The following is a 15,520-nucleotide window of genomic DNA, read 5'->3' as shown; positions in this document are numbered from 1 at the left end:
CTGTGGAAAACACAATCAAGTGGTTGTTTGTAGGTATAATTCATAACACCGACTCTATGTAGCAAAAGCTAGGTAAGGCGTCATTGTGTTCTGTACACTTATGCTGTAAACGTTCTCAACAATCCCATATTATGTGACAACAAACCTTGATGGTATCACAGGAATGGGCAAACTTGGGCCCTCCAGGTGTTTTGGACTTCCCACAATTCCTAACAGCCCATGCCTGTGATATACCCATCTGATAACCCATTTTTCCAATGTGATGCAGATTAAGCATTCCTTATCCCGAATTCCAAAGATCAGAATCCTCCAAGATCCAAAAGTGTCCACATGGGCGACTGAGATAATGACACCTTTGCTTTTTGATGGAACAGTGAACACGACCTTTGTTTCATGAAAAAAAATTAAAATACTGTGTATAAAGTTATCTTTTGGCTATGAGCACAAGGTGTATATGAAGCATAAATAAATTTTATCTTTAAAATTGCATCCCATCACCAAGATATTTCATTATGCACATATATACAAATACAGGCATTTCAAAAAATCTAACCACTTCTACTGCAAACCATTTTAGATAAAGGAAGCTCATCCCACACCTTTATTCTCTGCATTTATTTATGTTCAGAACTTTTGGGAGGAAAACCTGTTTGGATTACAGTTGCTATGGATATCAGTCTGTACTGGTTCTTGGAGGAGTCCAAACAAGTGATCCCCACCACAAGCTCTGATTGTACACATGAAATGTGTTAGATATCCTGAGTGTGGTGCATAAAACTATATAGTTATAGGTTATGTTCAAAAGAGTTCTGTGACTATGTAGGCTTAAACTTCATTGTTATATTCTGAATATTTTCCTGATTTTTGACAATACAGCCTTTACTCTCATTCCATCTTTTCTCTCCTCCATCGTTCCCCTGGCTTTCTTTTTTTGTTCCAAAAATGTTATTGTAGTTTTAATATCACTGGCCATACATGCTGAGAGGTTATAGGAATTGCGGCCCTGCAAAGTAATTTCCAATCTGTGATGAATTCATTTAGACATTACCAACAATGTATTTCATTTTCATAATTTTGTCTTTGCTCTAGGTCAGAAGGCTTTAGGAAGGTTCCTTATCACTACTATGAGCCTGGAAGAGATGAATGTGACGAGTACTTCCTACATGAAAACGCACCCTATGGAGGCCACAGGTTTATCACAGAAAAGAAAGTATTTGCAGAATGGGCTAAGAAGCATTCGATAATATTTACACATCCCAACTGGACATTGTCTTGATGTTGGTTGTCACAGGCCGCCATTCGTGGTGTCATGTTCCATGCAAGGCAAACCTTCGTTTACAGTGATGTTTGCAACTGACTTGACTTTCTGAACTTAGGCACTGGCACAGAAAATAAACACATGATTCCAATCTAGGACAAACCTACCAACATGCAGAAGACATATAAAATGCTTATTCTGCCTTTTATGATTAAGATAGAAAAATGCATTTTTCTTCTCAGCATAATTCTTTTTTAATTCCACATGACAGCAGTTTAAATTTTAGATGGAAATGTTCTTGAGGGGGGAAACACAACCCCATTCAGACTTAACATTCTAAATACTTGGGGAATATCTATAAATACTTGAATTTAGTTTGTAAGAACCAGCTCCATGTGTGATTTTGTTTTTTTAAGTATGCATTTGTACAAATTCATCATGGAAAGATTAGAGATGGGCTAAGAAAGATTCCTGAACTCCACTTAATTTCTATATAAGAGGACTGTGTATGTCTGAAACCCAGGGGTGATTCAGATGCTGTGAATGACAACCTGCTTCCATAGCAGTGAAGAATTCAGATTATGCCAATGATGTATTCAGTCACCCTCTGTTTTTGGAGCAGAACCTTTATTAGCTGCTGTGTAGGTGTGATTGGAAATAGAGGCCCAGAACCTCATACCTCTCAGTTGGTATTGAACACTGAATCCTGTGTGGTCTAGAGTAATTTGGCGCAATTCTCTGCCTCAAATTTTCCATGCTTAAAAATGGAGATTACATCTACCTCACAAGGGTGTTGGAATGCATCTGCAGTGCTTTTTCAATACGTGATCCTTTGCATGTACCTATTCATGGGATTCTGACACCCCCTTTGTGTTTTGTACTTGAGGAGCCTTGAACCCATGGTGTGAAATTTGTGCTTTCAAATACTGACTATCTTCACTCCTACTCCACGTTCACAGACTTCTTCTGAAGGTTCTTCTCACCAAATTATCCCTTCTGTGAATAGAGCTCTGGAATATTTTGTACTGGCCCATTTCTAACTAAAGTATCCATGATTCAGTCAACACCAGGACCTTATGAAACATTAGATAATGAGGTCAGTAAGGTTTGCAATGAAGAAAAAGAACAAAAATTTAAGGAGAAAGGCTAATAAAGGTATCAAATACAAGTTTGGAAAATGAGATTTCTGCTGTCCTTCTGAACTATCAGAAGAAGTACAGCAGAAGAACTTAATATTCAAACCAATTGTCCAAAGCTTAGAGTATAAATGATATATTGTTCTATATCATGTCAAAGGGGTCCTTGAAAATGGGACATCAAAATTAAAACACTGTAACAATACTGCTAAAACTTGAAAATACGTTCATTGACTCTTACAAATGTGCAACTGTCAAAGAGCCTGAACAGCCACCAGACATTTTGCATTGCTCAACTGAATCATGAAATGGTAGTAGCAAAATCCTATTTTTACATGTAAGTATTTGTATAAGGATTGTATTTCATATTGTATATTTGTATATAGAGGTCTATATTTTATATGTTCACAGTGTATACATTTTCATTCCATCACCACCATATTTAAGTGCCACCTTCCTCTAGAATGGATTTGTGCACAACGTACTGTTATATCACTTTACCACCAAGCAGATATAATAGAGGTAAGCTCTCGTTTCTCCCCAGTAGGTTCTTGCTTATCTCTTCTCTTTTATTTATGGGCTTATAACTACCTCACAACCAACACAAAAGTTCTTCTTTGTTCAGCAAGCAAGAGTTATAACAGAAAGTATGCACAAACCTTGGAAGGAAAACATCGCTCACCAGCAGTGTGATTGAATTTTCTACTTTTGTTATTGTTGTTGCTGTTCCATATATTAGTCACTGTTCTTTCTTCTGAGACAGTTCTCTTGCTTGTCAGTTCTAGAATTGTTCTCTATTTCTGCTGGTCTTTCCAGAGAATGGCATTTTGTTCTTTATTCCTGATTCAGCCCCACCTAGGTATGCCTTGCACTTGGTAGAAAGACACTCAGACCAAGAATACCATTAAGATACCACACTGGGATTTAGCAAAATAGGGGTAAATGTACAGAACAAACATATATCTATTTTATACTGATTTGGGTTCATGACTGTCAACTTATAGTTTGGTCAGGATGCTAAGAAAGCTTTCACAGGCCCCTTCTACACTGCCATATAATCCAGTTCAAAGCAGATAATATGGATCTTACATGGCAGTGTAGAAGGGTCCTTAGAAAACCTGGCTGACCTTTCCTGAATGTCTTGGGATGAAAGACTGACTGTTAAATCACTCTCTAGCCGACAGAGTGCAAAATCCTTGAATCTGAAGCTTCCAAAGCTCCAATTTGACATTTCAGTATTAAATCAGTAGTTCATTCACTGGTACTCACGAAATAAATGGCATTTATAAAATAAAATGTATTTTGATGTCCCACAAATTTACCTAATTTTACTAGTTGTCTGATTTTCTATTTCATCTTATTCAGAAATTGACAACTTGCAGTCCTAGGATTGTACGCAGCCTTTGGCCCAATATTGTATTCTTATCCACCTGATTTCAAAATCCCTTTAAAGATTATTGGCTCCATCTTTCAGTAAGAGTATTTTGTCCCTTCCTGTGATTGAAAGGAGGTAGGGAGGGTGAAAGGCCTGTCATGGAGATAGAAGATAAGGAGGGGAAGATGGGTTAACTAAAAAGGGTGAGGCATTACAGTAGGACCTTGGTATCCACTGAGGTTTGGTTCCAGAACCCTGATGGATACCAAAATCTATGGATGCTCAAGTCCCAGTATATACAATGGCATAGCAAAATGATGTTTCTTATATAAAATGGCAAAATCAAGATTTACTTTTTGGAATTTCTATAAATGATTGAATCTGTTGCTGCAGAATCCACGAATATGGAGAACTAACTGCATCAGTTTTGGTCCTTCCTTTATTCCAGTGGATTTACCACTATCACCTGGAAACATGCAGTACTCAACAGACTACACTACAACATAAAAAGATTCCCCAATTGTGGGTTAGTTACCGAAAAATTAGCAGAGACCACATGTGATTTGTGCATCTTGGATCTTTCTCATGGTTTAGTCAGTAATTTTGCTATTGTTATTTTGTGATGTCTATAACTCTGTGCATTTACAAAATCTTTTTCTGTCCTCTCAGTTCCATGACTTCAATTATTTTATAGCTGTGTGAAATGTGTGACTCACTATTTAGGAATGATTTGTGCCACAGGTCAATGGGTTGCAGCATCATGATGGGTTTAGAAGTAACTACTATATATAGAACTTTCTACTTTTGGGAAATGAGAAAGTATTGTGTTCCTTTTAATAACTGAAACATAAATCACTTTGGGAGACTGTGAACTGCAGTGATTATTACCAGTTACTTTTAAAAGTAACTTTTCAAGGGAGGGTTGTTGACTGCAGGGGAACAAATCTGTGGGGATTTGTAACCCTTTCCCCCCACCCTTCCATTGCAGAAAATGCTGTGCTAGATTAAAAATAGATAGAAGGAGCCTTTCCATTTATGGAAACACGATCTTAGGTCTAATCTTTTATTATGTATTCAAGGAGGAACCAATTGTGTTCTTGGATTAATGTGTCTCTTGGTTTGTAGATAAAATAACAGGGTCCTAAGAAACCACTAACCATAACCTCTCTTTGGAATTGAGATTCACGCTTACCTAGAAAGAAGTCCCAGTCAACATAGTGGGTTACCTCTGTGTAGCTACACACAGATCTTTTCTGACAAGGGTTAAAGTTGGAATTCAGTAGTTTCATTTTTTGTTTTGTTTTGTTTAATGAACAAATGGAAAAGATAAAGACATTGTCTTTTCCTTTTTTTCTATCAATGAGACAACCAAAACTAATTTAGGGCACACTTACAGTTTAAAGGAAAAAGCAATTTTAAGTGCAAGTGGACATTAGGGAGAGAAAAGAAAGAAACTAAATTACAGAAATTGGAAGTAGAAATACAAGAACTGGAAAGGAGATAAAAATAATAGAAAACTTTAAAACACAAATTGGACAACGTCAAGGCTAATGTAAAACTAACTGATACCTACAGCAACATCAACATTATACATAAAACAAATATTAGAAGAATATTGGTTGGATTTCGTATGGAAGTTATGTATTTGTTAGTCAATTCACATATACAGGAAGTGAAATAGGGCGTTTTGTAATTTCCAGATCTAGTAGAGAACAACTTTGACATTACTATGTATCAAAGCCTGGAATGTGACCATTGTGCAATGGGACTGATGCACAACACCAATGTACAATGGGACTGATATGCATTGGCACCATTTTTTTTTTTCATGTCAGGAGCGACTTGAGAAACTGCAAGTCACTTCTGGTGTGAGAGAATTGCCCGTCTGCAAGGATGTTGCCCAGGGGACGCCCAGATGTTTTGAATGTTTTTACCATCCTTGTGGGAGGCTTCTCTCATGTCCCCGCATGGAGCTGGAGCTGACAGAGGAAGCTCATCCATGCTCTCCCCAGGTTGGATTCAAACAGGCAACCTTCAGGTCAGCAACCCAACCTTCAAGTCATCAGTCCTTCCGGCACAAGGGTTTAGCCCACTGTGCCACCGCGGGCTCCTATGGCACCAACGACTATCGGGCAGCCATACATATCTTTGCAATTCTCTAACAGTGTTTCTTAATGCCTCTGCCACTTTGCTGAGAGTGCATGAAGTTGTGTTTAGTAAGAGGCGATACAGAATTCCAGTAGTTATACTTAAAACAATATTATTATACAGAAATATTCTTGAAAAATGATTAGTTCAGTTGTCTTAAAATAAAAATGTTAATCTATAGTAGGAAAATAAGAAACAGAACAAGCAAAGTTTATGAAGCAGAAGATAATTGTTAACAATGAAATTCTATATAAATACTGTATACTCAAAGTAAGCTTGTTCAGTGAGACTTACAAACAGGATCCTATAGATCAAGATTATTGTTGAGTAAGAACTGAACGTTTATTGTTATTATAGGGGAAATACTGTAAAATTATAATTGTTTTCATTGTGGATGCTGAGAAAGCATTTGATATGAATAAATGAGATTTCTTAAAGCACTGAAAATTTGGTTGAGGGATGAACTTTGATTAATCAATTCTATTGTTTATATCTGTGAAGGTTATAACAAATGGCCAGCTACCTGGATGGGAAACATCTTCCCTAAATGAGGAGAAATAGGACATATGCCCCATCTACACGGCCATATAGTGCACTTTGAAACTGCATTATATGACCAGTGTAGACTTATATAATGCAGTTCAATGCAGTGTAGATGAGACCATAGTTGTCAATATGCTCTTTTGTTAGTTAAACTATGTACAAATATTTGTGCCTAGGGTGTGCTATCAATACATTGGTACTATGTATTAATTAGTTTCTCCCATGAAGCTTGTAAAGGGTAGTTAAATAATTCAGGCCATAGAGTTAATCTAGGAATTTTATATTTCTTAGAATAAATGTGGAACTTCCAATGAAAATTGAGATCAGCAATGTGTGAAGCAAAGGGAATTTGATCCTTGTAACTAAAGGTAGTATGGTTAAGAAGCTATTATTGAAATTGTGCATGCTCTTCAGCTTTCTAATACTTCCAATTACTATGAGGCAGAAAAAATTCTAAGATGTAAGAGCAAGTCTATGCATATGCTTCTCTTGAGAAGAGTAGTGTTTAGTTATAGAGTTATAGCAATTTGATACCACTTTAATAGTCATGGCTTCATCATATGGGAATTATATGATGAACAGATTCTTCATTTCTATTGTAGTTCTATTCGGTATATCCTCCACATGCCTGCATTATGGTATGTATGCAAGAGAAAAGGTGCAGGCTGGAAGTCTTCAGTTTGTGAAAACGTTGAGGTCCAATCACAAAATAGTGGCTAGGAGATAACAACATGTCCTTGGAACTGAGGGAAATGAGTGCCTCCGATCAGAACTTAGTCATAGACTCATAAAATTATAGAGTTGGAAGAGACCTCATGGGCCATCCAGTCCAACCCCCTGCCAAGAAGCAGGAAAAACGCATTCAAAGCACCCCGATAGATGGTCATTGAGCCTCTGCTTAAAAGACTCCAAAGAGGAGCCTCCACCACAGTCTGGGGCAGAGAGTTCCACTACTGAACAGCTCTCACAGATAGTTCTTCCTAATGTTCAGGTGGAATCTCCTTTCCTGTAGTTCAAAGCCATTGTTCTATGTCCTAATCTCCAGGGCAGCAGAAAACAAGCCTGCTCCCTCCTCCCTATGAATTCCCCTCACATATTTATACATAGACATTATGTCTCCTCTCAGCCTTCTTTTCTGCAGGCTAAACATGCTCAACTCTTTAAGCCACTCCTCATAGGGCTTGTTCTCCAAACCCTTGATCATTTTAGTTGCCATCCTCTGGACACATTCCAGCTTGTGTCCCCTCAATTGTGGTGCCCGGAATTGGATACAGTATTCCAGGTGTGGTCTCACTAAGGCAGAATAGAGAGGTAGCATGACTTCCCTGGATCTAAACAGTATACTCCTATTGATGCAGGCCAAAATCCCAATGGCTTTTTTAGCCACCACATGACATTATTGGCTTATGTTTAACTTGTTGTCCACGAGGACTCCCAAGATCTTTTTCACGCATACTGCTGTCGAGCCAGGCGTCCCCCATTCTGTATCTTTGCATTCCATTTTTCCTGCCTAAGTGGAGTATCTTGTATTTGTCCCTGTTGAACTTCATTTTGTTAGTTTCGGCCCATCTCTCTAATCTGTTAAGATAATTTTGGATTCTGCTCCTGTCTTCTGGAGTATTGGCTATCCATCCCAGTTTGATGTCATCTGCAAACTTGATCGTGCCTTCTAACCCTTCGTCTAAGTCATTAATAAAGATGTTGCGCAGAACCGGGCGGAACCCTGCAGCACTCCACTCATGACTTCTTTCTAGGATGAAGAAGAAGATTGGTGAGCAGCCTTTGGGTTCGTTCACTTAACCAATTACAGATCCACCTAAATGGTAGTTTTGCCTAGCCCACAGTAGTTTGTTTGCCAGAAGGTCATAGGGGACCTTGTTGAAGGCCTTACTGAAATCTACATCCATGGCATTCTCTGTATCTACTCAGCCTGTAACTCTATTGAAAAAAAGAGATCAGATTAGTCTGGCATGACTTGTTTTTGATAAATCCATGTTGACTATACTGCAGTAGAATAAAAAGTGGGATTCAGAAATGCTTGGTGATTCACTGGAAATCATTCAGAATATTAATCAATAGATACCACTATGCTTTCTGCTCAATCCTATGCTAATGAGGACTGAAGCATCACAGTCTACTAGATGCTAAGACAGTGTTTCTTTTAAGATTTGTTGTTATTTTTAAACACTTACCATTTTAGTCCACTACAAAGTAAGTGCCACAGTTGTAGTGTTTCTCTGTTTTAAGAATTTTATCTGTCACTAATAACAGTAACACACACACATATGAAAAAGATTGTTCTGTTATTTTACTATTGTTCTAAGTTATTTTGCTATGACCATTGCAGATTCCTTATAGCACTTAATGCAGTATTTTTAGTTTGTTGGGATAGTTTTAGGACCTTAGTTTATTGGGGTACTTAGAATTATTTCCTTGAATCCTCTGGTCTATTCCCTGAATTAGAGCACTAGAGCTCTCTAGGAGCCCCTGGTGGTGCAGTGGGTTAAACTCTGACCTGAAGATTGCCAGTTCGAATCCAGCTCGGGGAGAGTGCGGATTAGCTCCCTCTATCAGCTCCAGCTCCATGCGGGGACATGAGAGAAGTCTCCCACAAGGAGCTTCACACCAGAAGCAATTTGCAATTTCTCAAGTAGCTCCTGACAGAAAAAAGGAGATAATTCTTACCACTAAACTACAAATCCCAGGATTCTGAAAGCTGGAGCTATAATAGTTAAGATGGCATCAAACTGTTTTGCCGCTGTAGATACAGTCTTTGTCACAAACAGAGAAACTCAAAATAGAAAATGCACTGTATCTAACATCTCTGGCTGCTGCTGACTTTTGTTTAAATTGTTAACAAACCCCAAAGCTCGCAGGTGAACCACAATTGCCATCAAGAGTTCGCAATAGTAGGAAGGAAATGAGTTGAGAGATGTTGGGATAATTTTAAATGGCTTCAATAAAAAGGATGGTAAGATTGCTTTTATGCCTATCCAAGTAAGGACAAAAGGTAGTTGATTTATGCTGAGGAGCATAACACTGATGTAAACTCAAGTAATGAACATTTTACAAAATTTCCTGGTGGAATTTTTGCAAGAGACAGTTCTGTCTATAAGTTTTACATTTGCTTGAGCTATATTGGCTCTGCAACTGCTGAACCTGATTACGGTCTTTAAGGCATCGTATAATGTTTAGTGTTATCTATGCTTGTTAAGGAGAGATATCATACTATTTTATGCTAGTCAGTTATTAATAAATTACAGAATGCACCAGAGGATTATTTCAAAGCAGCATAAGAGTAACTGTGTATGTGTGTGTGTGTGTGTGTAGGGTAAAGGTTTCCCAACATTAAGTCTAGTCCGACTCTGGGGGTTGGTGCTCATCTCCATTTCTGAGCCGAAGAGCTGACGTTGTCCGTAGACGTCTTCAAGGTCATGTGGCCGGCATGACTTCATGGCGTGCCATTACCTTCTCACTGGAGCAGTACCTATTGGGGCTGGGGCTGACAGCGGGAGCTCACTACGCTTCCTGTATTCGAACCATCCAACCTTTCGGTCAGCAAGTTCAACAGCTCAGCGGTTTAATCCACTGCGCCATCAGGGGCTCGATAATAATAATAATAATAATAATAATAATAATAATAATAATAATAAATCTTTATTTATAACCCGCTTTTCTCTCACACAAGACTCAAAGTAGCACCGTGGGCTCCTATATAATATCTATATATATAAAAGGGTAATGAAATTTAGGCCTAGGACAAAACAACAAAACTACACATCCCAGAAACACTAAACTTGGCAGCACAACCCCTCATCCATGCCTCTATGTTCATACAACAAAAAGAAAAAAATAAAGTCCTAATTAGAGGGAGAGGAATAATTGTTTTTATCCAATTCCTGCCAGTTAGAAGGCTAAGCTCCGTTAGGGGGAAACCTTTACCCTTTACCTTAACTACCACCAATACCTCAATACAGTAGAGTCTCACTTATCCAACTTAAACGGGCCGACAGAATGTTGGATAAGCAAATATGTTGGATAATAAGGAGAGATTAAGAAAAAGCCTATTAAACATCAAAATAGGTTATGATTTTACAAATTAAGCACCAAACATCATGTTATACAACAAATTTGACAGAAAAAGTAGTTCAATATGCAGTAATGCTATGTAGTAATTATTGTATTTACGAATTTAGCACTAAAATATCACGATATATTGAAAACATTGACTACAAAAATGCGTTGGATAATCCAGAACGTTGGATAAGTGAGCATTGGATAAGTGAGACTCTACTGTACTTTATTTCCCATACCACCATACTTTGCCACAGCAACGCGTGGCCGGGCACAGCTAGTAATATAATATAATATAATATAATATAATATAATATAATATAATATAATAAATACACATATTACAGAATGATTGGAAACTTTAACCCTTTCTAATAAATGGGAATGTGGTTAAATTGTAATGCCTCCAATGACCTATTACTAAAAATATCCTGATGCAACAGTTTCTTTTTCTTTAAAAGCTACACAAATGAATAAGAGGGAAAGTAGCAGTTGAACTGTGAACACTGTATAACTATGAATGAATTTTGCTGCCTTCCCATAGGTTTTTCATACCAACTGAAGGCAAGCTACATTTAGAAACCTAACCCCAAGCTCTTTTCACAAGGGAAGAAATGTATGCCAGTGCCCTTATTTTAAGTTAGTCCATCTTTAGCATAAATTCGGCATAGATTTTCATAGCACCTGAACAAAGAAGTGTGTTGTGGGCGTGTGTGTGTAATGATTTAATAAAACAATTGCTTTGTGTATGGCAGCAGGTGTGTTGTTAATCTGCAGTAGAATGCGGGACAGGATAACATAGTATGATTGCAACAGAAGATTTTATTGCCTCCCTATCTTATTCCAGAAAGACTCAGTAGGTCTATTCTGCATAGTATATTTATGCATATGAGTTGCATATGCAAAATCACACATCTAGGGCTTCCTACAGAGACAAATCCCGATTCAAAAATACAGGGCATGATGTTTAATGCATTCTGGGGATGAATATTGTACAGCAAATGAGAACTACACTCCTGGGGATCTATGATTGCAGGTTTCATACAGTGTCACCTGCTGCTCCTTAGAAAGAGCACAGGGCATTATATCTGAAGGAGAAAAGCATAGCTGGCCACATTCCTGGCCCCTGGTTTAAGGGTCCTGGCATAGTTTTTAAGCATCCCAAAACCCCAAATCAATATGGTGGAGGATGAACTTAAAGTTCTTTCCTGGCTTGATCCTAGGATGAAAGCTGATTAGCTTCATTGGTGTCTGTGCTTTTTTGAAGCATACCACGGAAGAAAGCTCGCTGCACACTGATGGCTGCTGCTTGGGAAAATGCCCTTGTGTCTTTTGCTTCTTTCCTCCCACCCATTCCAATTCCAATAATGACTAAAGACAAGAGGAAATTATATGAACTGATTTTTCTTAAATGCATTCAATTTGTTATCAATGAGACTTCAAACTAAAGTGTTCACAATGCTTTTGGTCTCTCATCATATATTTTTTCCCTCTCCTGCCCCCCCCCCCTTTCTGAATCACAGATAAATGCATGTGCATCACTTAAAATTCGCATTTGTGAAAAATGTGCTCATAAGGTTTTGTTTAATGGCAATAATATGAAATTATGCCCCCGGTGGTGCAATAGGTTAAACTCTTGTGCTGGCAGGACTGCTGACTTGAAGGTTGGGTTGCTGACCTGAAGGTTGCCCTTTAGAATCCAGGGAGAGCGTGGATGAGCTTCCTCTGTCACTCCAGATCCCCACCTGAGGACATGAGAGAAGCCTCCCATAAGGAAGGTAAAACATCAGACATCCGGCCGTCCCTTGGCCTACGTTCTTGCAGACAGCCAATTTCCTCACACCAGAAGCAATTTGCAATTTCTCAAATCGTTCCTGGCATGGAAAAAAATGAAATAATATGCAAGGCATAGAAGGAAAAATAACTACTAAAATATGCACAGATTTCCAAGTAAGGGAGAGGGGAAGTCGTACTACCAGGTACATAACAAGAAGATATGTAGGGATAATCAAGTCTGAGAGCTTTTCACATCCTTGCTTTTGATGGAAGCCAACGATATCTTTTTTGTGCTGCTGCTTAATGTTTGAATCACCCATCTCTGTCTTTAATTAGTAACTTGTTCCTTAGATTACTTTTAAATGTGGCAATAAATTTGATAGCAAATGAGCAGTTTGGGGAGGGAAGTGCAGGATAGAACATCTTTCACTTTCTAGATAACCAGAAGTCTTAACTAACATTACCAAATGGGAAGGGATTGTGAAAGATGCCATCCAAAATATCTAGATGACCAAATATGTGATTGTATTTTAGGGTTTGAGGATTTAATTTGATTCAACAGGTATTCACTTTCCAAGCATGAATAGGAAATTTCCAAGCATGATATGAGGGCCACACCATTCCTTATTGCTAATTCCCAATATATGACAATACAGATGCTTATAGCATGGCTATGTGAAGGTTTATTCTGATAAAAAAGGCAAAATTGCTTCCCTTTTTCCAAGACAATGCCTCTCCCAAGGAAGTCTATTTAGGGTTTTGGCTACATATCACACACGAAGAAGAGCACATTTCTGCCCTTTTGTTTGAATTTGTTTTGGATTGTGACCTAAGTACAGTCAGAGAGAACTGTGAAAAAAACTATAAAACAAATGAGAAGGTATTGATGCTTATCAAAAAGGAATGGCTTTTAAACTTGGGGAGGGCGAGAGAAAGAGGCCTCCTATAAATTATAAAGTGGACCTTTCTTAAGAAAATAAATCTCAAAAGGAATTTATAAAACCAATCTTCAGTTAAATATATATATATTACTGTTATCCTGTAGATAAAGCACCTTTGATGCTAAAAGTGTTCCACCTATTCCAGCCTGGGTTAAAATGTTATCTTATTTTGCCCCATGAATTAATTAAGAGGTGTAACAGATGGACATGACTTTTTTTGAACAAAAATCCTCCCTACAGTTTGATGTCACAGCTGGAAGTGTTGCCTTTTCAGCAGATCTTTTTCTGCTCTTTTATTTCTTGAAGGATCCAAAGCTAATATGACTTCTAAACATCCTGAAGATGGTCTTGATGAATAAATAGCTAGACTCTATTTGTTTCCACCCTATCCCTGGTGCTCCATGAAGCCCTGTTGCCTGCTTTTATCTTCTTTCCATCTGTCCTTGCCTTTTTCCAACACAGTGCTAAACAAATGTGAAGCAGCAGCTGGAGAACTAATGGCATTTACCATGCATTAATATGATGTTTTCCAAGGAGAAGGAGCCTTATGATTGGATGGCTCATCTAATGCTATCCATGAAGCCATCTTTCCCTGGGGTGGTGTTGCCCTTTGCTGTAATTGTCTCACAAAATGTGGGAGATGGTGACCCCCATGCATAGATATAGCAGGTGCATCAGATTTTAACTGATGGAGCCAAAATTCCTCCTCTCCCTTGCCTTTCATCTCTGTAATCCATCAATATAGAAAAGGTTGTTTTAGGCAGAAAGGGCAAAAATCCTGAGTCTCCCTCATGGTGAGCATCACAGTAGGCCCTTGGTATCTGCTGTGGTTTGGTTCCAATACACCCCATGGATATGAAAATCCATGTTTGCTTTCCCTTCTTGTTTTTGATACTGTTTTTTGTCCCATCCTTAACATTAAAACCTGCCCTTATGTTTTATTCCGACTCTACTCCAGCACCAAAGTTAGATTCTTGGACCTTAGATCTAGGTAAGGAGGAAGCAGTGGTAATGGAGACAGCTCATAAGATCAAGAGAACAGAGATATACATGACTCACTCTTGCTCACATCTTCATCACACTTATAGCACAGGCCATGGTGGTTCCATCATGTGGCTGTATCAAAAGGAAGTGCATCCAAGAAAGGTGGACAGATAGACAATTTCAATCTAGAAATGATATTAAAAAATATTTTTATTCCAGCTTTCTCCCAATATAGAGACTCAATGTGGCTAAACATTCTCACACAGTGGAAAATAGTTTCTTTTTAATATGTGGAGCTATGTTGTTGTCAATGTCATGTGCCTTTAAATTTCCAATTTATTGTGACACTAAGGTGAATCTGTTGTGGAGGTTTGGGTGGGGGAGAATAAAAGAATCTGACTCATCCAAGGTCACCCAGTGGGTTTCCGTGGTGGAGTGGGCGTTTGACTAGTCCAGTACTCAAAAACCACTACACCACAATGGCTCTCTGTAGTCATAACTGAATTGAGGCAACAGGTGTTAAAGTCAGTTGAAACGAATAAGGGAGGGATGATTTTACTGATATGCTGCAGGTCTATTGTCTTTCCCATGCAAATACTTACTGTTGAACTCAAAGAGATTCATGTGACTTCAGAAAATTAGATTGCCCTTTTAGCTACACTGTGTAATAGTCATTTTAACTCTCATTAATTTCTGGGGTTTATTACTATCCCATTTTCTTTCTTTTGTTTGTGTATACATTATATATGCAACCCAATGTGTGTGTGTTTTAAATTGCTAATCTGCATTGTTAACAGAAATTATTTACAAGTCTCAATTATGTTCCTACATTTCTTTGAAGTTTTGATAGTGCTGACAGATGTACGCATAATAGATTTCCCTTCAGAGTTTCAAGTCACATTCCATCGGCATTTTAAAATGTATTATTGACATTTTGCCATTTGACTGTTTTCTGTCTGTATGTTGTTTTGCCTTTCACTTTCCATTTCAAGATTTTAATGAATTTTTGTTTGGTTTTTCATTTTATTTTTTAAAAAATGTGCCTGGGATATTTTAAAGATTAAATAATCAAGGTTTACCATTTTGTGTCTGAAGTTCCCTTTTTCTGTTCTCTGTAAGCAATGTTATGAAGAACTTGGTGTTGTTGTGCGCCTTCAAGCCCTTTTCTGATTTCTAGTGACCCTAAGGCAAACATATCACAGGATTTTCTTGGCAAGGTATATTCAAAGGAAGTTTACATTTGCCTTCTTCTGATGCTAACTATGACTTGCCCGGGGTCACCCAG

At 38.0% G+C, this 15,520-nt stretch overlaps 1 protein-coding gene across 2 annotated transcripts in view; it reads left to right on the top strand.

Moving 5' to 3' along the window:
* st6galnac3 (ST6 N-acetylgalactosaminide alpha-2,6-sialyltransferase 3) overlaps positions 1–15,316 on the top strand; it is a 457,135-nt gene extending 441,819 nt beyond the window's left edge. For both annotated transcript variants that reach the window (XM_062978134.1, XM_008114114.3), the window contains one exon: positions 1,090–15,316. In XM_062978134.1, coding sequence (XP_062834204.1) covers positions 1,090–1,276 — 187 coding nt within the window. In that variant the 3' untranslated portion in view covers positions 1,277–15,316. The remainder of the gene's footprint in view (positions 1–1,089) is intronic.
* Positions 15,317–15,520: the final 204 nt, after the last annotated feature.

The sequence above is a fragment of the Anolis carolinensis genome, chromosome 4, assembly GCF_035594765.1.
Source record: "Anolis carolinensis isolate JA03-04 chromosome 4, rAnoCar3.1.pri, whole genome shotgun sequence".
Lineage (NCBI taxonomy): Eukaryota > Metazoa > Chordata > Lepidosauria > Squamata > Dactyloidae > Anolis > Anolis carolinensis.
This window is presented reverse-complemented; position numbering and strand designations above follow the sequence as displayed.